Source organism: Somniosus microcephalus, chromosome 17, assembly GCF_052327205.1.
Source record: "Somniosus microcephalus isolate GS21.2 chromosome 17, FLI_Smic_1.0, whole genome shotgun sequence".
Classification (NCBI taxonomy): Eukaryota; Metazoa; Chordata; class Chondrichthyes; order Squaliformes; family Somniosidae; genus Somniosus; species Somniosus microcephalus.
Window position 1 is genome coordinate 58,982,548 of NC_141003.1, and position 24,238 is coordinate 59,006,785.

Consider the following 24,238-nt stretch of genomic DNA (forward strand, 5'->3'; position numbering starts at 1 on the left):
TGTCCATAGCTGGAAATCTCTTATTTACGCCTTGTCTTGTTACTAAATAGACAAATGACAAAATCTGAAGAGCAAACGGCAAGCATTGTTAGTCCAATGGCATACACTGAAAGGCAGCTTAAATGCTGTTTCAGTTCTGAAGTGCTGACCACCAAAGACCTTTTTCAACATAATTAATGGTTTAATTTCACCTTTGTAAAAAATCTGCAGTGTGCTTCATGCACAATTGTCAAAAAGCTCTCGAAAGTCCAGGCTTTGCACAGGGCACTTACAACAGATTAAACTGTTCTCTGTGGTAGCAAATGTGGACATTTAAAAAAAAATTACTAACTTCTCTTGTTATTAGGACTACTAGCTTTTCTAGATTAAATATTAAACTACCAAACTCATCATAAAATGATGCAAATATTAACCCTTAAGTTCCTTCCTGAACCATTACAATAGCAATACAATTATACAACATTGTGATCATACAAATGACCTACATGGAGACATCAAATGCAAGTCTTATCTTCCGTCTCAACATTAGCTCAGCAAATACAACAACACAACCAGCGGACACCGAGCATTAGAAAAGGAATTCTTTGTTGATCTCATGGGCATAATATTTTGGATGAAAACACAAGGTCACGAATTAAAGCATTAAAGTTCTATACAGTATAGGCTTTGCCACTAGACCGCAAGCCCTATGGTAGCTTGAATTAAACTACTTAACGGCAGAGTCTCTGATTAATCATTAAGTTCACCTCTTATTTAGTTTCTTCAGAGCTAGGTTTAGCATAAGTACCTGCAGAGGAAGAGTTTAGATTTTTGTAATTAGTGAGCTCAAAACAGCAGCCTAGAAGTTGACAAATGGATTTTAAGTTCAGCTACTTTGATGCGTTCCATGTGGGTGGTGAGTGGGGGGGTGTGCGTCAATGTTATGATAATTATTAATGCCATGTCAACAGAACTTTAACCTCACAGCAAGTAAGTTTACCCAAGTACCAGTGCACATTTCAGTCAACTTTTTTAGCATAGCTGAATCATTCATATCAGCTTCCTTAGAGAAAATATCTGATAACTTGCATCTCGATTTCAAAGTTGGATTAGGCTGGACAGACAGCTCTTACATACACGGTAGTTAACGTTTTGTTTGCTGTAGAATAAAGACATTTGAAAAAGCACCTTTGAAGTTGTTTTGTAATCTTATTTTTTTGAAGTAGCAATTAACCAAAAAAGCAGAGAGTGTTCTTTGTTTGTATGCTTTCTCCAGTCCACCTAACTAAATCAAAGACATTTAACCATTTCATTGGCCTAATATTTCCCCTCCACCTACGCAGAAGATCCTAAATGAGTCTCCAATCTACTGTATTCTCTTCATGAAATCATGTGAAAGATGCTGCAGAATGTATGGGCATTTAACTGGAGGAAGACCAATTAGCTGAACATTTCTATTAACTGGTATAAACTGCAGTAGGACTTGGTGCTATTTTACATTAGAAACTGATCAGATATGGATTCAATTAAAGATCTCTCAGTAAAACAGGATTAATTATATTGGGCAAAAACACTCGTTGATTCAGTTGCCTAATAAAAGTGTTTTTGTTTGTTTCCATTCATTTGTTTAAAGTTACAACCCAATTGACAACTCTTAGGCTATATTTTATATCTGTGTGCAAGTTAAAGAAAAATAATTTTACTAAACTATTTTAAACCAATTATTTGAAAAAATAATTTTAACCATAGAGGACAGTAAACCCCTTGATGTTTGCTAACTGTACTTAGAGGTCTGTCTGACAGGGAGATTGACTAACTTGTTTCTGACAAGTGTCATCACATAAGCATTGTTCACTTTGAGGGCGACTGATGGCATAATGATTGTGGGTCTAGAGAAGCAATCTTGTAAGCATAGCACTAGGAATAGCCAACTTGTTGGGATATAAACTGGGCTGCTATCAACCATAGCATAATTGTCGACAGGGATGTAGAAGTTCTAGAAACTGAAATGTATTAGATAGAGAAACTTGAAATCTGTATCGCCTTCATGTACATCTGCAACAACACTGCTCTTCCAGTTCAGACCACCAGTTTCAACTGTAGATACTTCAGGCACTGCATATATATAATATATATATATATTCCTTCCAAGTCCCTATACCAAATGTTATATAGATTTGGCTAGGCATACTCGCCACTACCATATAGCAATTTTAATACTGGTTGGCTTTCCTAGCTTTACCTTTGTCTGCTTGTGCATCCTTTATTATTCTGCCCTACTTCTAGTCCAGTTTACTCTGTGCTTAGTCTGAAAAAAAATTGTTTTAAAATCCTCACAACTTTGTAAACAAATGGACTACAAACTATGTAAAAACAGAGTTAATAGCTAGATAAATGAATGCAAGTAACATTGTAGACAGGCATCCCATTTTACCTATTAATAGTTACGAATAAAACTTTGAGGAATAGCAGCTAACAATTTATGTTTCTCAAAGCCCATTTGACATATAGCTTTGTCAAATAAACTCAGTACAAATAGAAACTATTCTTTATTGCCAGTGTGATTCCTGTCCATTTACCATAATTAAATCAAGCATTGCCAGGACCAAAACAAAGATAGAAACCGCATTTATGCTTCTTGTAAGCACTGCTCAAATTAACATTCTGTCCTAAGCAGGAATGATCAACATTTGTCACAAGATAGTTGTAAAATTACAAGAAATTTACCTACAAGATTCATGATAGTTTAAAAATTATATATACGCACCATACTGGGCTCAGCACTGACGGGTGCTCTGGCTCATGGCAAGCATGGGAATCTACAGAATTTGGGGGGAAAAAATGCAGCTCATTCAACCAAGCTTTACCCTGCCTCCCATGAGACAGTTTTGACAACAGACCTTCATTAACTCTTGCATTGCATGACTTGGAATGACATTCCCAGAGCTGAGCATTTTTGACATGTTGAAAAATGATTAAGTACCCAAAGAATACTGATGCCTCTCACTTTAATTCAATTATTTGAATGTGCTATTATCTGGTGTCTACAATATGCTGTAAATGGTACAAGATTTAAACTGGATTATGATCTAGAATTGATGCTGCTAGGCAAAAATAATGCAAATATCCTAAATACACTGATAATATATTTACTAACATTTGCATTTAATAAAGAGATATGGAACTTATGAATGTTATAAGTACATCCCTTTACTTATTTATACAAGATGTTTGATGTTTAAATCTTGTGTAATAGGCAGCCAACAATTCAAACAGGAGAGAGACATCTTGCAGCATCTAACTCTTCCCTGGGGCACACTTGTACGTGATTAAGAAATTTGAGATCATCATGCATAATACTTCAGCGTGAACCAAATTTTCAGGTCAAGAGTAAATACAGGCCAAATAAATAGGTTTCAATACCTCCTTAGATTTGTAATCTAGAACTCTAGTAGAGCGCCTACTGCAGGAATGTTCAGTTGGATATTTGCTTGTTGACATGGACCCACAATTACATATAGCTCATATACTGAAGGTCTATTTCACCACATGCATCTACCCTTTAGTAGCACTAACTGACTTATAGCCTCTTGTGAGAATGTAGACTTTTCTTTGTGTTACATTTACAAAATGCAGTACAACACAATAAATTCTCTCTGCATTTGCCAAAATTGACAACTGGGTGCATAACTTCTGTTGATCCTCAGAGAAGAAACAATTATTTTCTGAAGTGAGTGGAAGGATGAAGCAATTGAAATTAGATATTTATTACATCATTTAAAAAAAATTCATTCTCGGGATGTGGGCATCGCTGTCAAGGTTGGCATTTCTTGCCCAACTCTTGTCACCCTGATACAGCTATGTGGCTTGGTAGTGGCAGTTAAGAGTCACTCACGTTGGTGTGGAGTCACAAATAGACCAGACCAGGTAAGGATGGCCGATTTCCTTCCCTCAAGGACATTAGTGAACCAGTTGGGTTTTTACGACAATCCGACAGCTTCAAGGTCACTTCTTGATACCAGCTTTTATTTCCAGATTTATATATCAATCAACATTTGTAGCCCATTTATGTCCAATAACATTAGCAATGATGATTTATTCAAAAGCTACTTATAAAAGGGCTATCTTTATATTTAACAATGCATCAAAAATGATGAATTAATATACAGTAAATGTTCACTTACTACATAGTGTTGAGCATTAGTCCACCCTGTACTGAGAGCAGTTCAAAGACAAATAGCTCAATCGCATGTTGCTCACAAAAATAACTGAAGTCCCAAAGGACACATTGCTTAATTTGATCACAGCGACTTTTTCATCTGCACAGTATACACATTCATACAGCATACATTCGTTAATTTCTTACCACTGGATGCATAGGCTATAAAACCAGCAAGCGCAGTTAAACAGACAGGTAGTGATACTGTGCAAGCCATGTTGAAATGAGTGCTCTGATCAGGTCACACATTGATTATTGTGTTGAGTTTGTTCACCAAGGAACAAGAGAAACATCCAAGCTCTAGATGTGGTGCATTAAAGGACTACAGGAAACTTTGGTTTATCCGGAGGTTAACTGTCCGGAATGCTCGAGCCACCAGCAAAAATCAGGAGCCGTTTCGTTAGGTTTTTTTTCTTTTCGTTGCTTTTTTTCCACCAGTCAGGCTCTGCAAGGTCTCGCTGAAGCTGTTGCTAAGCTAGAGACGCTTGGCCGACTGTTTAGAAGCTGTTAGGGTTTGTTGCCAGATACGGAGCTCAAAATCTCTATGTTTCAACATTAGCACTGGTTTGTCCGGCAGTTTTGATGGGACGGCAACAGCTCGGTCCCGTCGGTGCCGGATAGCACAAAGTTTCCTGTACTAGTTTACCATTATGTTAGAGGACTGAGTTAAAAGGATAGACTAAAGAAAAATAAGACTACAGCCCTTAAAGGAGGTGGATGAGAGGGGACATTATAGAGGTATACCAAGCAGAATAGGAAAGATAGATTGAGAGCATTATTTTAAATTAGATCCGGCCAACAGGACATGATAAAAGCAAGTGCATGACTGATGTCAGGAAGCACATGTCCACATTGAATGATCAATACCTGGAACGGTCTTGAGTCAGGTAATAGTAGCAAAAACTATGGAAACATTCAAGGGACAATTAGATACTGTGATGGGGAGACCATAAATTTCTAGGAAAGATAAGTTGGATGGATTAAACTGCCTACCTCATCTGCATTATCTTTGTAATAGTGACAAAGTTTAAAAAGTAAAATGGTATTCTGTTGGCAAACAGGTAGTTGCAAAGACAGACCGACACTCAAGCCATCCATTAGTTTTTATCTCCTTCCATTCTGATCTGCCAAAGTTACCAGAGGAATAAATTAAATAAATTAAATGTAAAGAGATACATGTACTCTGTGCTTTTCATAAAGGAGGACAATCATTACTGTTGTGAAAGTACTTTCCCCATGTAAAGCATTAAACCATTGAATGGCCTAAATTCATCAATATACAGTTTTCTTCTTGTGAATGGTTCCTCACAGCTGCTTGGGATGAGGCATTTTATCAAAGAGAATGAAGTAGATTTCCATTACGGGGAGCATCACAGTGTCTGTCAGCAAACAGTGCATTTAAATTCCTTCATGCTGATAGGAGCTTGCCTGTTGCATTTGAAATCAATATGGCACAAGTTGTGCTGCTGGTAGCCAAGAACACAGGAAAAACCTTGGCCAACAGTGAACTGAAATACCAGTGTTGTGATCAGTATGGTGAAATTGAACCACAGTGCCTCCTGATGGATGTTCTCCATGATAATTCCTGTTAACAAACATCAAGTTTCAAATTCCTCCTTGGTAAAATGTTGTAGCACCAGCAGCACAGGTACTACAATATGGATTGGTAAAAAATACACAATACCTGATTGCAGGCCACACAGGTTTTGCTTACATCACAACAACTTGCATTTATATAGCACCTTTAACGTAGTTAAAAACATCCCAAGACACTTCACAGGAGCGTTATACAACAAGTAATAGTAATGCTTGCATTTATATATGAATTATGACATTTAAAAAAATCAACCGTCTTCATAAAATGAATTACTTTTCTTATTTTATATAGAGTGCAGTATGATGTCCCACTGAAATCCCACAAACAGCAATGAGATGAATGGTAGTTAATCTGTGTTTTTTGATGGTATCGGTTGAAGGATGAATATTGGCCTGGACAATGGGAGAACTCACCGCTCTGCTTCAAATACTGCACTGAGGATATTCAGCATGTATTTGATTTACTGAAACACAGACAGGAATTGGCTTTACCGTCTCCAAAAGGTGGAAAAAACATGTTCCTATACGGACATTTCTCTTCAAAAGCTTAACAAAATGACTATCAGTAGGACACAATTATTGTACTCATATTTATTTATTTCTGTAGTTTAAAAATAGAAGGAAATTGCTTTCAGAATGAATAATGAACACAAAATCTCTCGGGGGGGGGGGGGGGGGGGGGTTTATATTACAACAGACAACTCAACAAAATGAAGACTGGTCACACACAAATGGGTGCCACACCATATTCTGAGGAAAGGACGCTTCACAAAGGAAAATAATTGCAAGTAAATACATTTCAGACAGCTTTTGTGCCAATATAATGTTATTATGTTGGAACAGATTGTGCTGAACTCCTGCTGTTAATAATTAACACATAGCTCCAAAATACTGAAGAGTCCCTGGTAAATAGTTCAATCTAAAGATCCATTCTGACCAATCAAGATATTTTCATCAGATCCCATACTGTGGCAACACCTGCTTGGACAAATCCAATGAAGCCAAAATGCCTCTGCCACTTATCAGCGGAGTAGATGGATCAGTATGAATTGGTGCAAAAGCATTGATCATTGCCTGCAGTATCCATATGGTTGTGCATCTGGTCTCACAAGAAATCATACAAGTACCTCACTATGTCAAAATTCACAGTCCTAGAAGAAAAAAATGAAATAGGTTATTAAATACATCACCTCACTGGATTTGAGCAGTTAATTCTGCATTGGTTACAATATTTAGATCTTACCCACATTAGAAACTCATTTTGCGCATGGTTATAACCTACCTGTTGTTACTTGTTCCAGTTACAATGCACCTTCTTCTGTAGTCTCAACACTGGATGCACATTATTTGCTTATATGGTCAAACAGAACAAAATATTTAGATTTTAAAAAGATTTTAAACACTGAGCCTTATTCGCATGCTGCTGGTCAACGTCCTTGCACAGAATGGGCTGTGGAAATTGGCCACCCGCTGACATTCAGGTTAAGTGTAGGGCTGATGTTCTGAGGGGGAGGGGTCTTGCAATAGAGAATCGGAGGGGGGTGGGGAGGGGGTTGAGTCCGGGGCAGAAGAGGTCTAAACTTTCCTTGTGGGGCCCGGAGGAGCACTTAGTTTGCACAAAGAATAAGCTGCCCTGGTCCATATTCCTTCAGAGCTTCAACATTTAGATAAACTGTGTGGTCTATCAACACAACTCACTCTGATGTTTCTGCCGTTTATGTCTGTCTCTATGTGACCACAGGATGTGAAAAAGTGGCAAGAAGGATGTCTGTTAAAAATACTTCATAGTTCAGCAAAGGCTGCCACTTGAATCTGCCTCTAGTTGTCCAAATTCACAACCTTCACCATTAAATCTGCAAGATTTGAAACACTTTGTCATAGGTTATCCAGTTTGCTGCATTCAGAACCACTATCTTGCTAGTCAGTTGCAAGGCATTTTCATCTTTGTCCATCTTAGGAAAATACTCAAGTTACTGAGAGCAGTGTTGTGCGCTCTGAACATCTTGTATAAAGTGGTTGATGTCGTCTGTGTTCATTAGAAGTCATTTCACAGTGAAACATTTCAATGGCTACAGTTCTATCCCAGAATAGATTTTTTTTTTTTTTTTTTTTTTAAATTGCTGCCCCCCATCCTCTCCATATGGGGGCGTGCCCAGCCACTTTCTGCCAGTGAACCAAAGCAAAGGACTGAAACAGTAATTGTAAACTTCTTCTGGTGTGAGATAAGAGAGATATACTTTGGATAATGGCAGAAGTGCAAAAAGTATGACCCAAATACTGTATTTCTTAGAGACCATGTCCTAAAGTATTTCCTCTCATGGGGTGATGGTAATGGACCATCAGGGAAGGCCAGGTGCAGAAGGTCACGGAAGGAGCCCCGAGGAGGGGCGGTTGGTGAGAAGGTCACGGAAGGAGGAGCGGCTGGTGAGCAGGCCCGGGCGTTGGGCTGAAGATTGTCGGACAGGAGGAATGGCGGAAATGGAATGGCGGCGCGCACCGACGCAGCGGCTTTGCTTCTCCCAGTCATGGGAGCTTGCAAGATCACATCTCGTTGTTCATGTACTTGTGCAATAGCAATAAAGTTGAATTATTATTATTATTAGAATGCGGAGACTAAATGAATGAGGAAAAATGAAGTTACTTTAAAAAAACTGTTCGAATGGAAGTTGCTGCTTAGTATCAAGGGAAAGAGTTAATATCTAAATGTTCAAAATTCTTCTAAGTTTCTCAACCAAAGCAGTTAAATTTGAAATTCTATTACAAGGGTAAACAGAACCACATTCATCTTTTTTAATGTGATAGAACAAGAAATTTAGCATATCTCTTCATGCCATGACCACCTAATGAGACTTAGCAGTAATATCATTACAGAAAATTTGAACTAAGCTCATAATTGGGTATTATGTAAATGCAATTTGCATTCCATCTGTTTGCAAGACAAGTCCAAGCAAATATTTAGAAGTTCTCTTGAGGCATGGTCTGTACCTGGCATCAGCCAACCAGCTTCCTACTTAGCACGTGAAATCTTTCACAGGTTTGGAAGCATTATGTATGCCAACATCACTTGACCAGATTTAGCGGTCAGTGATGAACGAACGGCGCTAGCACAGACTTTCTATTGGATTTTGCACTGGAACTTGCTGTGGTTAGAGAGCCATTTCGGTGCAGCGCTTTCTACAGGGGATCTGGGACCTGTGAGATAAGGGCAAGCAACCATGTATCTCCTTAACCAATCAGATTGAAGAATTGTTGCTGAGCAGCGCAGAGTCTGAACCTGGAAGTGTAAGTTAGAATATTTAACTCAATGTCAAATCATGTACAGAAAGCAAAATAAAGAGGGAAAAAAAGATGGGATTAAGAAAGACATGAGAGACAAAGAAAAAGTTTTACAAATGTTTTACTTTTTAAAATCTCCAACAATAATTAATATCTGAATTAATGAGACTCCCCACTTATAAAAATTAATTTTCAGTGCCAGAGAGGTTGTTTGGCAGTAACTAAGCCTTAACACGTCATAAAAAATGTACTTGCACTGGAATGGACAAACCCTAACTTTTTCTGGCAAGTTTAATGTGGATCTATCACGCAAGTACAGCAACTTTACACCGTTCCATGTGTTTCAATGCAGTCTCTCGGCATGATACTGTTATAATGCAGCTTCTGGAGGAGCAGGACAACAACTTCCTGATTCCCACGTTTAACTGCGCAAGTGTAGTCACCGGACTTTGCTATCCGATTTACACTTGAATAAAAGTGAGCATCGATAATCTCACCAGTATGTTTAGCGCAAAATCCAGGCCATAGTTTCTGTTCATACACTGAGCCCTGGGTCGTCCAACACTAGGCCTGAAATCTCAAAATCCTGCTCCTGGTCTCAGTGTTATGCCAAAAAATGAGTTTTCACAAAAATATTATTTAATTTCAGCCCCAACAATGTTAATTTTCCAAATCCATCAGATATTTTTATGCTGCAGAATTAAATGGCAAACAAATTACAGTGACACCCAAAATTGCAGCAACAGCCTTCCTGTTTTAACCCAGCGTACTAAACTTCTGAACCTTTCAAACTATATACACACACTTTATACTTATTACATAACACTGACAGAATGGATATTCTGTAAATTTTCATTGTGAATAACTGAATACAAAAATTAGACGGATGTATGGCAACACAGTGCATTGCCCCCCTCCCTCACTTACAATGTGCTCTGCATAAACTGAAATCTTACCTGAAGCATCTAATATACAATCTTTTTTGGTATTGCATCAAAACATAGCCAGCAGCTTGAAGTTTGTGTATTATTTTTAAACCATTCATTATTTGAAGTAAAATCAAATATCTATTTGCATATAATCATTAAAGCTAGTATATATAATATAATCATTATACCGAGTGTCCACACAGTCAAAAAGGATAACTTTATAATCTCACTCAAGTACCCCCTTTTAAATGTTTACGATTCAGCAGCAGAAGACATGGTTGTATACCTGGCAATTGCTCTGATGAATTCCAGACTTGCTGTGCATTTATACTTTGGTCCATCCAGCTGATCATCGTGGCCAACAAGGGTTAATAGTTGAAGTGCCACCAGGGAAGTGATCTGGAGATACAAATAAAATTAAGGATAGTATCATAATTACATTCTACATTATTCCATAACTGCAAAGTAGGCTAATAAACAAAAAGAAACACAAATGCTTGGACTGCACAATTAAAATATTTAGTAATAATTCAGAACTATTATTACAACAATTATCCAAACTCTGATTGTCAATGAGCTGAGCAAGTCAGAACATGTCAAGTGAATTAATACCAATGATGGAGTCAGTCTGGAAAATTCCACTTGCCAACTAGTCAGAAGTGAATTACATTCTACCTGTTATGAACTGAAAAACAGCACTTTCCCAGGTTGCAAGTTACTGCACTGCATTTATCCCTCCATTGTTAGTCTTCTGTTTCTGTGGTCTGTTGCAACTCTTCACTATTGGATTGATCAGCTTCTCACTTAAACCAAATTTTTAAAAATTCCTTTTTATAATTAATTTTCTCTAGTAAGAATTCAAGTAAAAGGTTTTGCTCAATTCAGAATTAAGGGGGGAAAAAGAAGCTACCATTTTCCAAGAAAAGAAAGACACTTTTCACCACTTTAGAATGTACCAAATGAATGTAGTGGCGCTTTGCTGCCAATTAGAGTGCAGTCACTGTTGTAATGTAGAGGAAACGCCACAGTCAATTTGCACACAGCAAGGTGCTACAAACAACAATGTGATACTGACCAGATCATCTGTTTTAGTGATGTTGGTTGAGGGATAGATATTGGCCAGGACACCGGGGAGAACTCCCCTGCTCTTCTTCAAAATAGTGACATCGGATCTTTTACGTCCAACTGAGGGGGTAGACGGGGCCTCGGCTTAACGTCTCATCTGAAAGATGGCTCCTCCGATAGTGCAGCACGCCCTCAATCCCTCAATACTGTGAAGTGTCAGTCTAGGTTATGTACTCGAGGCTCTAAAGCGGAACTTGAACCATTAACCTTCTGACTCAGAGGCAAGAGTGCTACCCACTGAGCCACGGCCGACACCCAAGTGGTGAGTATGTTTTAAAAACATTCCTCCAGCACCGTCTATTGCCAACTTTGTTTTTCTACAATTATAAATAAAGGAAACATATCCATACACAGACAGTTTACTACATCAGGATAAATTCATGTTCACTTGCAAGTATCTTGGAAACAGGCAGCTGCTCTTACACCAGAATGTTACGGTTTTCAGGCTCTATTACTCAACAAAAAGCTTATTCCATAATAGGTCTATCAGCTTGACTTTGTTTTACTCAGTTCCATTAAGTATCTGGCCATCACAAGCACATGTACAGCAGAAACTTGGGAAGGGAGGGGGAAATAATTTGTGGTTATGGCTATCTGATTGTAAATGTGTACCAAACCAAGCATGTCTTCAATTAATTTGACTAGTACAGTGCGAGATGCATCATCTGCTAGGCAGAGAAAACCATGGCGATGATCAAAATATTAATATATAGATACTGCTACAAAATTCCTGTTCTAGATAGAACTACATTTCTTTCTGGTAATCAAAAAAGAGTAGCTACATAGTTTTATTTAAAATCTCATTTGAACCCCTTCAAAGGCCACATTCTGTAGCATTTTATATTTATAAAAGTATTGCATCTTACTAAATTTAAAGAATGATACAACAGTAGTAGGATTTGATAGATTTATACTGCACTGTTCGGCCCATCAGACAATTTAATGGCCATACTGTCCTTCCGTGGGAAAGCTAGAAGGCGACAACTTGAATTCGAACAGCTATTGGCACACCATTCGCAAACTAGAGAATTACATGCTACAGAACAAATATTCCATTAACAACCCCACTTTCTACATTTTTGGGTTCATTTGTTTGATAACATTATCTTAGTAAGGACACTTTATTTAAAAAAAAAAAATTGAAAATATTTTATATTTGCATCTTTGGCATAAACAGAAATTGCGGCAGGTTATTGTTGGATGCTGTGTCATTCTTATTTTATTTAGTCAGGTCCAATGTTCCATCTAATTTTTTTGTGTGTGCACGGTCCCTTTAAATTTGCTGCTGCGCAGTATCTTCCAGCAGCGGCAGCGTGAGTGGCCTGCGCGGAACCTCCCGATTGATGCGCAGCCGTGCGCCTTAGGGGGAACATTGGTCAGGTCCTCTCGTTGGTTAACCGTCATCACCAATAAGCATCTGTTATGTATTTTCATTTAATTCTGCTGCATTTTATATTCACTAAATTTTTATTTCAGAAAATAAAATAAAATGTACAGCTCTCTACTGGTCTCCGTCTTGAATATGTTACATAACCCAGCATCCACAGCCTTTTGGGGGAGCGAGCTTCAAATTTCCATTACCCTTTCTGTGAAAAAGTGCTTCCTGATTTCATTCCTAAATGACCTAATTATGCCTCCCTGTTCTGGATTCTCCTACTAGAGGAAATAGTTTCTCTGTATCTACCCTATTGAATCCCTTTATTATTTTAAACATCTCAATTAGATCACCCCTCAATCTAAATTTTAAAACTGCAAAAAAAAAGTTGTAGAAATCTGGAACTTTCTCCCCCAAATGGCTGTGGATGGTGGATCAATTGAAATTTTCAAGGCTGAGAGCGATACATTTTTCAGAGGTAAGGGTATCAAGGAATATGGATCAAAGGCAGGTAAATGGAGTTGAGCTACAGATCAGCCACAATCTGACTGATTAGCAGACAGGCTCGAGGGGCTGAATGGCCGACTCTTGTTCCTACAGATTTGGAAAACAAAGGTTCTTTCAATACTGAAATAGTTCAAGTTAGATTTTTAAATTATTGGTGGCTATTTCAACAAAAATATTTCAAAGGAAACTTTCAAGTAACATAATTAAACTGAGCATTATGCAGCAACAGAATGCTGAGGGAACAGTAGACAAGTGAAGCCAGTTCAAGGTTTTCTTCTGAAAATCACTGCCACAGAATATTGGAAGAAAGTAAATCTAGAAAACTTTGATTGGTAGCACCTCCCCTTTGAAGTGTTCCAAGTGGTTATTTTTAATTACTAACCGCCCTAAGAAATTGATAGCAAAGTCTAAAAGGGGCCACCATCGAGCATTCCACTAGCGATACAGATGAGTGTAGGTTGACTGCTTCTGTCACTGCCAATTAGTCCGCAAATAGACCCTAAATCCCTCACCTCAGTGTTGCGTACATAGCGATCTCTTCTTTACTGAAATTACCACTGTGCATTCACTTGAAATCCTCATCAATGCTTTTCACTGCTGATTACTCAAGAAATACAAATATTTAATAACCACCATCCAGATGTGAAAGCTTTGCACTGAAAATCTTTACTTGTAGTGCGAGGAGCTCATGGACTTTTTTGTCACAAAGATGGAGACCATCCGTTCAGCTGTTTCAGACGTATCCCTCCCTTCCCCTAGCCCACCAGGCCAAACTTCCCCTAATGTTCCCCGCTGCCCTAACCTTGAAGTCCCATCTTTCTCTAGATTCTATCCCATCTCCCATCGTGCCCTCTCTGAGCTCATCGTGCCCATGACCACCTGCTCCCTCAACCCTATTCCCCCCAAACTGTTGACCACCCAACTTCCATTCATGGCCCCTGTTATCTGACATTATTAATAGTTCCCTCCCCTTCAAATCTACCGTCATCACCCCCTCCTCAAAAAACCCACCCATGACCCCATGTCCTTGTAAACTACCGTCCCATCTCCAACCACCTTTTCTTCTCCAAAGTCCTTTAACATGTTGTTGCCCGTCAAATCCGTGCCCATGTTTCCTGAGGAGAGCAGTGGCGAACAGTTGTTTTTAAGACTGGAGGGAAGTATACAGCAGTGATCTCCAGGGGTCGGTATTAGGACCACCGCTCTTTTTGATATATATTAATGACCTGGACTTGGGTATACAGGGCATAATTTCAATGCTAGCAGATGACACAAAACTCGAAAATGTAGTAAACAATGAGAAGGATAGTGACATAGTAACAGACTTCAGCAGGATGTAGACAGACTGGTGAAATGGGCAGACACATGGCAAATGAAATTGAATGCAGAGAAGTATAAAGTGACACATTTTGGTGAGAAGAATGAGGAGAAGAAATATAAACTAAACAATATTAATGTGGGTGCAGGAACAGAGAGACCCAGGGGTGTACGTACACAAACCTTTGAAGGTGGCAGGACAAGTTGAGAAGGCTGTTAAAAAAGCATATGGGATCCTTGGCTTTATTAACAGAGGCATAGAGTACAAAGGCAAGGAAGTTGTGCTAAACCTTTATAAAACACTGGTTAGGCCTCAGCTGGAGTATTGTGTTCAATTCTGGCCACCAGACTTTAGGAAGGATGTCAAGGCCTTGGAGAGGGTGCAGAAGAGATTTACTAGAATGGTACCAGGGATGAGGGACTTCAGTTATGTGGAGAGACTGGAGAAGCTAGGGTTGTCCTCCTTAGAGCAAAGAAGGTTAAGAGGATATTCAATAGAGGTGATCAAAATCATAAAGGGTTTTGATAGAGTAAATAAGGAGAAACTGTTTCCAGTGGCAGAAGGGTCAGTAACCAGAAGACACAGATTTAAAGGGATTGGCAAAAGATTCAGAGGCGACATGCGGAAACATTTGTTTACACAGTGAGTTATTGTGATCTGGAATGCACTGTGTGAACTGAATAAATACTCGAAGGGAAAACATTTGCAGGACAATGGGGAAAGAGCAGAGGAGTGGGACTAGTTGGATAGCACTACCAGAGTCAGTACAGGCCCGATGGGCTGAATGGTCTCCTTTTATGCTGCATCATTCTATGAACCAAACGATGAGACAAAAAATCTTAAATATAAAAGACTTCTGTTTACTAGTTTTGAGAACATAAGAGTATTGTACCATTTAAAAATCTTCCTCAATTTATCCTTTGCTTTCTCCCATTAATTCTTTAGTGAAGTGCATTCGTCAGGTTAACTGATCACATTTTCCAGATGGTCTCTATTTGCAGAACATTGCTTTCAATCTCATTAATACTACAGTTTGAAAACATTTTAAAATGTTTCAGCAAAGACATTTCATCACAACTACCCTCAATGGAAGGCAGAGAACTTTCTTTACAATGTTTGGAGCAACAGCATAAAGCATCAAGCACTACAAACATCACATTCTCCTAACTATTTGAAATGCCACCAATCGAACAGCAAGAGACAAAACTCTGACAATAATCAGCAAACCCCAAAGTGCACAGCATTCTTTCAAGCTTACATTCCAACATGCTTCCACAATATCAAATTTGAAAAACTAAACATTTCTTTAAAAAAGGAACAAGTCAGTGCTGTGATGCATTACCCCGGTTCACCAATTCACTAAATGACAAGATACAAGGCTGTGATAATAAAAGAACTAACTGCAATGTTGGAAGTATGAAATTAAAGCAGAAAATATAGGGAACAAAAGAAATAACTTGCATTTATATAGCACCTTTCATGACCTCAGGACATCCCAAAGCACGTTACAGCCAATTAAGCACTTCTGAAGTGCAGTCACTGTTCTAATGTAGGGAAACATGGCAGCTAACTTGCACCCACCAAGATCCCACAAACAGCAATGAGATAATGATCAGATAATCTGTTTTTGGTGCAGTGATGTTGATTGAGGCATAAATATTAGGCAGAAATATTCACCATTCCCTTTAGTACATGAAAAAAGATAGGTTAACATTTCAGGTAGACACACCGTGGCAGATCTTTGACTTTCCTTCCTCGCTAAGGTAACACCAAGCCTTGCCATGGGGTGAACTTGCCCCGGGGTGGGGGAGGTATGTGAAATGGGGACATGCAAATGACCTTGCCTATCAAATTCAGGCAGATTGAGGCCAGGACAGGTGCCATGCAGTACGCCTCGCCCAGTACCTAGTCAAAGGGGGCACATGAAAATTGGCTCCTCCATTTCAGATTTATGCCAGCCACCAACTCTATTGTCAATTGGCAATGGAAAGTCAATTGACTAGTAGCAATATTACCAATCATGATGGTCACATTTGATCAACAACATTTGTTGCATAAATTGTTGTGAACATAATGCAATTGGTGCCTTTTTTCTTCCTCTCTGGCTTTGTTGGTCATAGTTGAAGGTCTATGTCACGTAGTTAAGGCTGGACAGTGGCATATGGGGGGGAATTTTCCCAGCCCTGGGGAGGCAGGTAAGGAGGCGGGACTGTTGGGAAAATGGCAGAAACTGGGAGCGGGTACCAACCCCGCTCCCAACCTGCCTCCTTGCCAACTTCCCGGGAGGTGGGTCCCCGAGTCGCGCAGGGATCCATCTCCGAGGCGGGAAGGGGATGAGAGTCAATTAACTGCCTGCTAACAGGCAGATGTGAGGCTTATCCCCATTTTCCGCCTGCAATTGCGGGCTTCCCGACGGCTGCGAACCTCGCCAGGGTCAGCGAGGCGAGCAGTGGATCTGCGGGGGTGAGGGGTTGAAATGTCAGCTGTAGAGGTGAATGATGGGTGCAAGTGTGGACAGGTAAGTACGAGAGGCGAGTGTAACGTGTTGGAAAAAGTTTCCTTACCTTTGCTTCTTTCTGCAGGCGTCAACCTTCGAGGATCCGGAGGTGCCTCATCTCAACGGCAGAGATGACAGAATGGCTGCTGCATTCTCAGATGCAGCAGCCATCTGCTTTTTGCTGAGGAGAGATGTCTTGGTGAGCCTTCTGTGCAAGAGCTCACCTGGGAACAGAGATTGTCAGTGTTTGACAGCTTCTCAAAGCTCTCAAACGCTGACAATTCATCTGTCAAAAAATTTGACAGATGAAGCGTCATAAGCTGACGTCATCTGTCACCGACTTTCCCTTAATTGGCCGGTAAGTCCGTAGGGCGGGATTAACAAGGCCAATCAAGGGAAAATAGCCTGGGTTGGTCAGACGTCGCTGGGGGCGGGTCTGAAACCCGAAAACCAGCAGTCCTGCCCTCAACGCACCTCCATTGAGAAAATCCAGCCCATAGTCTCACATTGTCATATAGTTTTCTTCCTCATTAATATTCTCCTCTTCCCTCCAGTGGTACCTGGTATTTCCACCCAATGACCATTATTTGAGTTGAGCCTCAACAGTGAGTGTCAGCAGCCTATTCAGGCATGGGAATCACAGCCACGCCAGTGATAACACTTGCACTGCCATTCTGGCTGAAATGACCTAACCTCAGAACAGAACATGGATTCAACATGGGACCTCTTGGTTTGTATGGATCAGCTACTTTCTAGAAAACTCACCAATCCATTAGAGGAGTCCATAAATGTCTCCGTGTATCCAACTGAGAATCTGGTGCCCTTTCTACAAGCCTCCAATAATTCTCAGTCTATTTTACTTATGTCCGATTCCAAAATAATAACCCCCCCCCCCGTTAATTAAAAAAAGGACCACTGCAGTCTCTAAATGGACATTTTTCATACAGCAAACCCACACTTCAGCGATTCTGATACGTGTTCAAGTGATAAAGCAACTGAAATAACTTTACAAAAATCATATTCAGAAACCACTGTGAATTATCATCTCAACTAGAGCAAACAGAACTGCAAACATGACCTACCATAGATAAGTCACATTAATTGAATGATAGGTGAATGATGGTGCCAGATAGGTCACAAATGGAGACAACTTCACTGACGCATGTCGAGGTGATTAATTATCAGTCTCATTTCTTATAACCTACACTTTATGTATAAATCAAAAGCATCTGCTTCTAATGAAAATTTTGGGATTTTCAAATCAGCGTGTATATTCCTAAAAATTTTAAGCTAAAACCATTAATTAGGAAATGGAATGCATGATTAAATTGTTTTCTCTTTCTATTGGCTCTTCATTTTTAAGTGAGCTGTTAAGTTAAATGGTCTCAGCATGTTCCTGCATACTTTGAAGACATCTAGACATGATGTTGAAAGAGGAATGTTTTTTCATCAAATTATATAAATGTTCCTCCTCAGTGCGATCTAGGCAAGGATTATCCACTCTCTCCCAATTCTGCATTTGATCATAGTTCACAGGCACAATGTGCTTGGCTATTGCACAGTGCCTGGGTGATCAGGCTATTAAAGGGCTGCCGAAAAGTTAATCAACAGATTATGCTAAATCTGAAGTCTATGACAATCCAGTTTGATGGGGGATTGGGGCGAGGAAAGCGAGGGAGCTGATTTTTGGAAATTGTAGCAAAGGCATTATGCTTAAAGGAAGACATTTAACTTCTAATTATAATTAAAATGAAAGCCGGTAATGCTGAATCTTGCTGATTGCAGCATTAGTGACATTTCCAGAAGTGTACAAATGCTGAAATAAGCATAAATCTCTGTTAAAGGCATGCACTTTGACCATAATTAAAAGGAACTTAATGGGACACTTCCATAAAATGTCTGCACCAGCCGGTTAGTAACCAGTTAAGCAGTCATCCTTGAAATTCTTCCTCTATGTGGCATCTGAGCTAGTAACACAGATGGTAGCAGTTGGATTTCCTAACTAATACATATTTTGAACATAGAGCTATATATTTTTAACACACAACTCTCCCTCAATATAATGCCTGTCTTGAGTGACATGGGGAATTGCACTAAAGACAGCACTGTACAGTATATGGTATACAGTAAAGAATAGCAATGTACTAAAGGAAACACCATATATGGTATACATAAAACCAGTCTGGGAATCACAATAGTAATTTTTGTTCATCAGTCACCCACAGCTCAGAAAGAGGTTTAGGCAAAATCTGCTTTCGCTTTAGAACCTTCTGAATGCTTTCTCAGTATAAGCTGTGATTGTTTATTACTACTGGTACACCATGAACGATGGGCAACACTGTTAGTAATACCACATTTGATGTAAAGTTTAGACAAAGGTAAGTGAAGTACAAGGCACAAGTAAGAAATGTGATGGAATACTCTCCATTTGCCTGGATGAGTGCAGCCCCAACAACACTCAAGCGCGACACCATCCAGGACAATGCAGCCCGCTTGATTGGCACCCCATCCACCACCTTAAACATTCACTCCCTCCACCACCAGTGTACTGTGGCTGCAGTGTGTGCCATCTACAAGATGCACTGCGGCAACTCAACAAGGCTTCTTCGGCAGCACCTCCCAAACCTGCGACCTCTTCCACCTAGAAGGCGCATGGGGAACACCACCACCTCCAAGTTCCCCTCCAAGTCACACACCATCCTGACTTGGAAATATATCGCCGATCCTTCATCGTCACTGGGTCAAAATCCTGGAACTCCCTCCCTAACAGCAGTGGGAGAACCTCCACCACACGGACTACAGCAGTTCAAGTAGATGGCTCACCACCACCTTCTCAAGGGCAATTAGGGATGGGTAATAAATGCTGGCCTTGCCAGCAATGCCCACATCCCATAAACAAATTTTAAAAAGTCATAACAAAATATTTAAATACCAGGAAGTGACCAGTTATCTCGAACTGTAGAATGCAATGCTTTTGAAAAGCAGCAAATATGGTCTGCTATTAAGTGCAGTGAGCTGTCACTGAACACAAATTAGCATCAATTGCTTATGAAGAGTAGAGTAGCATCAATTAAAATGGATGAATAAATATCTGAATTTTTGTTAAGCATTATTAACTGCTGCTCAACTACAGGAACTGAACAGTAAAAAATACATACAGTACCCAGTTTTGGGAGCCAAGCAAAAATAGTGCTATCTGAAAAAATCTGTTGCACCAAGGGACAGCTAGAACTTACACTACAGAAGTATTTAGAACCGGCAAGCAGTTCAGAAAATTCAACAGTTTTTAGAAACCTATTTTTCATTGACTGCACTATACAGTAGAGTCTACATGGTTTGATTATTCTTGTGAGCTCCTTATTTGATCACACGGTTTCATAGCACAAATCAAAATGGTCATTTTATGAAAAAGGAACCAATCTAAATTTGGACTTGGGATTTGCTCAATTACCCTGGTAGATCTCTCTATACGCCTTCTCTACTTCAACGATTGGCACCTAGGGCACTCCATACTTTACAGAGAGGTGCATTTTATCAGCCCAATGTTACATATTATCTACTACATACTTAAAAAAAAAGACAGCATGGGGGAAAAAATACAAATTTTCAACTCATGACAAATATATCATTTTTAAATAGATTTAATTATTAAATCATTGCATCAATAGGCATCAGTAGGGATCATAGCAGAAATGTAAGGAATCTATTTTATTCCTTGTGATGTCACAAAATCAATGGGATGAAAATCTGGCAGGTTCTACAACAGGCGGGTGATCCACTCCGCCAGATTACGCCCACATGCTGAAGTTGAAATTTACCCCCATTGTGCCAAAGAGGTGCTGCATGTGTTAATATGCTATGAAATATTCCTGGATGCATTGCTAACAGTCTGCAATTTTAAATAGCTTTTCTATAAACCGCTTTGGTTTTAATAATATTAAGTAGCAGATAATTTATGTACATATTTCAAAGGATTTTCAATAGAGTGCATCATTGAAAAGCAACGATTCAGCTTCTGGCTTTTATGGTGTGCCAACTATCAGGCAACATATGACATGTGGGCAGTATCCTACTCTTAAAAGCATCCTATGATTCCTGACATTGTTCCCCATTAAAGTCTTGAACTGCTGCAATATAGTCTGACCAAGACACTACAGTTTATGTAGAAGAATTCTTCCATATATTTATTTTAAAAATCTAACAAACATTGCCTGTGTGCATCAAATTCAGGGCTTTTGTTGCAGGTATGTGAAGGGCTGCTTTAAAAAAATACGTTTTTTTTATAGACGTACAATTGGTTCTCCTTCAGGGAAGGTAACTTGCTTCCCCTACCCACTCTGAACTACAAGTGATTTTAATTAAAATTAGCTGGTTGACTCTTAATGCCCACTAAAATGGCCCAGCAATCCAGTCAGTTGTACAAAACAATTGCTAGAGGGCTCAACGCCACCTTCTCACCAACTAGGGATAGGCAAGAAATGCAGCATTATAAATGTATGATTAGAGATGTGGTGTAGGAGGGAAGGGTTCAGATTCCTGAAGTATTGGGATCAGTTCTGGGGTAGAAATAGGCTGTACCAATAGGATGGTGTACAATTAAACAGAGCTGGATCAATATTCTTGCAGGAGAGGTTAACAGGAGTTATCGGGGAGAGTTGTTTTAAAAAAAAAACTAATAGGGTAGGGGAACGGGAGAGGTAGAGTAGGGTACACACTTTTGAAGTAAAGCTTTAGGTGTATAGGGAATAAGAAGGTAGAAAGATTGAAAAAGGTGAAGCAAGACAAGATAGTAAAAATAAATCAGCACGGAGATGCAAAGAAGGAAGAAATTGTCAAACTAAGGGATTTGAGCAGATGAACAATAAGGGATCAGCTTTATTACTGGGAGTATATTATAGACTGCCAAATATTAGAAATTAAATGGAGGATGAAAGTTATAGACAAATTAGAGAGGCATGTATTAACAGTTATAATTGTAGGAGATTTTAATTATACAAACATATACTGGGATAGGGAAAATAATTGTGGTAAAAAGGAGGGGGTATTTTTGCAGTCTGTTCAGGACTGTTTTCTCAATCAATCACCATTCCAGCAAGGAAAGAAGCACTACTTGACCTGGTTCTGGGTAATGAAGCAGATCAAGCAGTGAACATAAAAGTAGGGGAATATTTGCAAAACTGTGATAAGATAATTAAGTTCAGTGCAAGACTAGAAAAAGAAAGGATGCTTGGCATGAAAAAAAAATAAATAGCACGATAAAATGGGGGCTTACCCAGATTAAATGCAAGGAAACAAATGGCAAATAGAACTAAAGCTCAGTAATGGTAAATAGTTAACCAAGTGATGGAAAAGGTTTAAACATAGATGATTCTAGCAAGAACAAAAGGGCACGTATCGAAGAAACCAAATTAGAACATAAAAAAAATATTCTTACAGGGCAGATAATGAAAATGAAAGGTCAGGAAAAATATAAAGGCAATAGAAAAGCTACAAAAATAGAAATTTTAAGAGGGAGAATGAGACAAAATAAGGAAAAACATTATCAGCAATAAAGAGAGCTTCTATTGGCATGCACTGCAGCAACTTGCCACGGCTTCTTCGGCAGCACCTCCCAAAGCTGCGCCCTCCACTACCTTGAAGGGCAAGGGCAGCAGATGCATAGAAAAACCATCACCTCCAAGTTCCCCTCCAAGTCACACACCATCTTGACTTGGACAATATCCCCTTTCTGTCATTGTCGCTGGGTCAAAATCCTGGAACTCTCTGCCTAACAGCATTTGGGGGGGGCACCTTCACCACACAGACTGCAGCTGTTCAAGAGGAAGACACCCCACCACATTCTCAGGGCAACTAGGGTTGGGCAATAAATTCTGGCCTTGCCAGCAAAACCCACATCCTGCCTATGAATAAAATAAATTAATAGGAAGAGGAGAGTCAAGGTAGGGGTAAGGCCACAAAGAGATAAATGAGACACGCTTGCAGTGGAATGTGATGAAATGGCAGAGATACTGAATAAGTATTTTGCTTCAGTTTTCAAAGAGAAGGTGGATATTGAGATTGTAGAACCACCTTGAGGCAAATGTACATAAAGAACAAGGCACAAGTCAGGAGTGTGATGGAATACTCTCCACTTGCCTGGATGAGTGCAGCTCCAACAACACTCAAGAAGCTCGACACCATTCAGGATAAAGTAGCCCGCTTGATTGGCACTCCATCCACCACCGTCAACATTCACTCCCTCCACCACCGGCGCACTGTGGCTGCAATGTGTACCATCTACAAGATGCACTGCAGCAACTCACCAAAGCTCATTCAACAGCACCTTCCAAACCCGCGACCTCTACCACTTAGAAGGACAAGGGCAGCAGACGCATGGGAACATCACCACCTACAAGTTCCCCTCCAAGCCACACACCATCTTGACTTGGACCTGTATCGCCGCTCCTTCACTGTCGCTGGGCCAAAATCCTGGAACTCCCTTCCTAACAGCATTGTGGGTGTACCTACACCATATGGACTGCAGCGGTTCAAGGCGGCGGCTCACCACCATCTTCTCAAGGGCAATTAGGGATGGGCACTAAATGCAGGCCTAGCCAGCCAGCGACGCCCACATCCCATCAATGAATAAAAAAACCCATAAGAAATAGGAGGAGTAGGCCATTCGGCCCTTCGAGCCTGCTCCGCCATTCAATGAGATCATGGCTGATCTTCTGCCTCAACTCCATTCACCGGCCCTATCACCATATCCCTTGATGCCCTTACTAGTCAGAAATCTATCGACTTCTGTTTTGAATATACCCAATGACTGAGCCTCCATAGCCCTCTGGGGTAGAGAATTCCAAAGATTCACCACCCTCTGTGTGAAGAAATTTCTTCTCATCTCAGTCCTGAATGGCCTATCCTTTATCCTGAGGCTACTAGTGTGTAGTAGCAGACTAGATAATAAATGATAATAAATTGTTGGCAAACACCATAAAATACTAAACCCAATGACTTTGAAAGTCATGTTAATTGCTGGCCCTAGATACATTACAACTGGAATTTCTCCAAAATATTTGAATGACTGAGATCTTCATGGCACTTATTCCCCAGCATCAACTCTTATTTTGCAATTTGGTGGGATACTTGCATTTTTTTGTAACATTAGTGAATATTTTATCACCACCAATTAACCACCATTCCATTACATGAAAAAATACCAGGAGCAGATATTTCAATTCCTTAAAATATTCAAATTGACTATGAAAACTGATTAATAAATAAAAAAATCAATGCTGTTCTGAATATTTTCAGGTCTAAAACCAGATTAAACTGAGCGCATACAACCTTTTTATATCTTGTAAATTTTGATTCAAGGTTATGTAATTCAGGTAAATTTGCTTGTTACTTAATCAAATCTACAGCTGGTTTATTTAGT

General features: G+C 39.6%; 1 protein-coding gene across 3 annotated transcripts in view; it reads right to left on the reverse strand.

Annotated features, from left to right (window-relative positions):
- Nucleotides 1-6,370: 6,370 nt before the first annotated feature.
- orc5 (origin recognition complex, subunit 5) overlaps nt 6,371-24,238 on the reverse strand; it is a 121,522-nt gene continuing 103,654 nt past the window's right edge. For all 3 annotated transcript variants that reach the window (XM_086010453.1, XM_086010454.1, XM_086010452.1), the window contains 2 exons: nt 10,286-10,398; nt 6,371-6,945 (listed from right to left, as the gene is read on the reverse strand). In XM_086010453.1, coding sequence (XP_085866579.1) covers nt 6,900-6,945; nt 10,286-10,398 — 159 coding nt within the window. In that variant the 3' untranslated portion in view covers nt 6,371-6,899. The remainder of the gene's footprint in view (nt 6,946-10,285; nt 10,399-24,238) is intronic.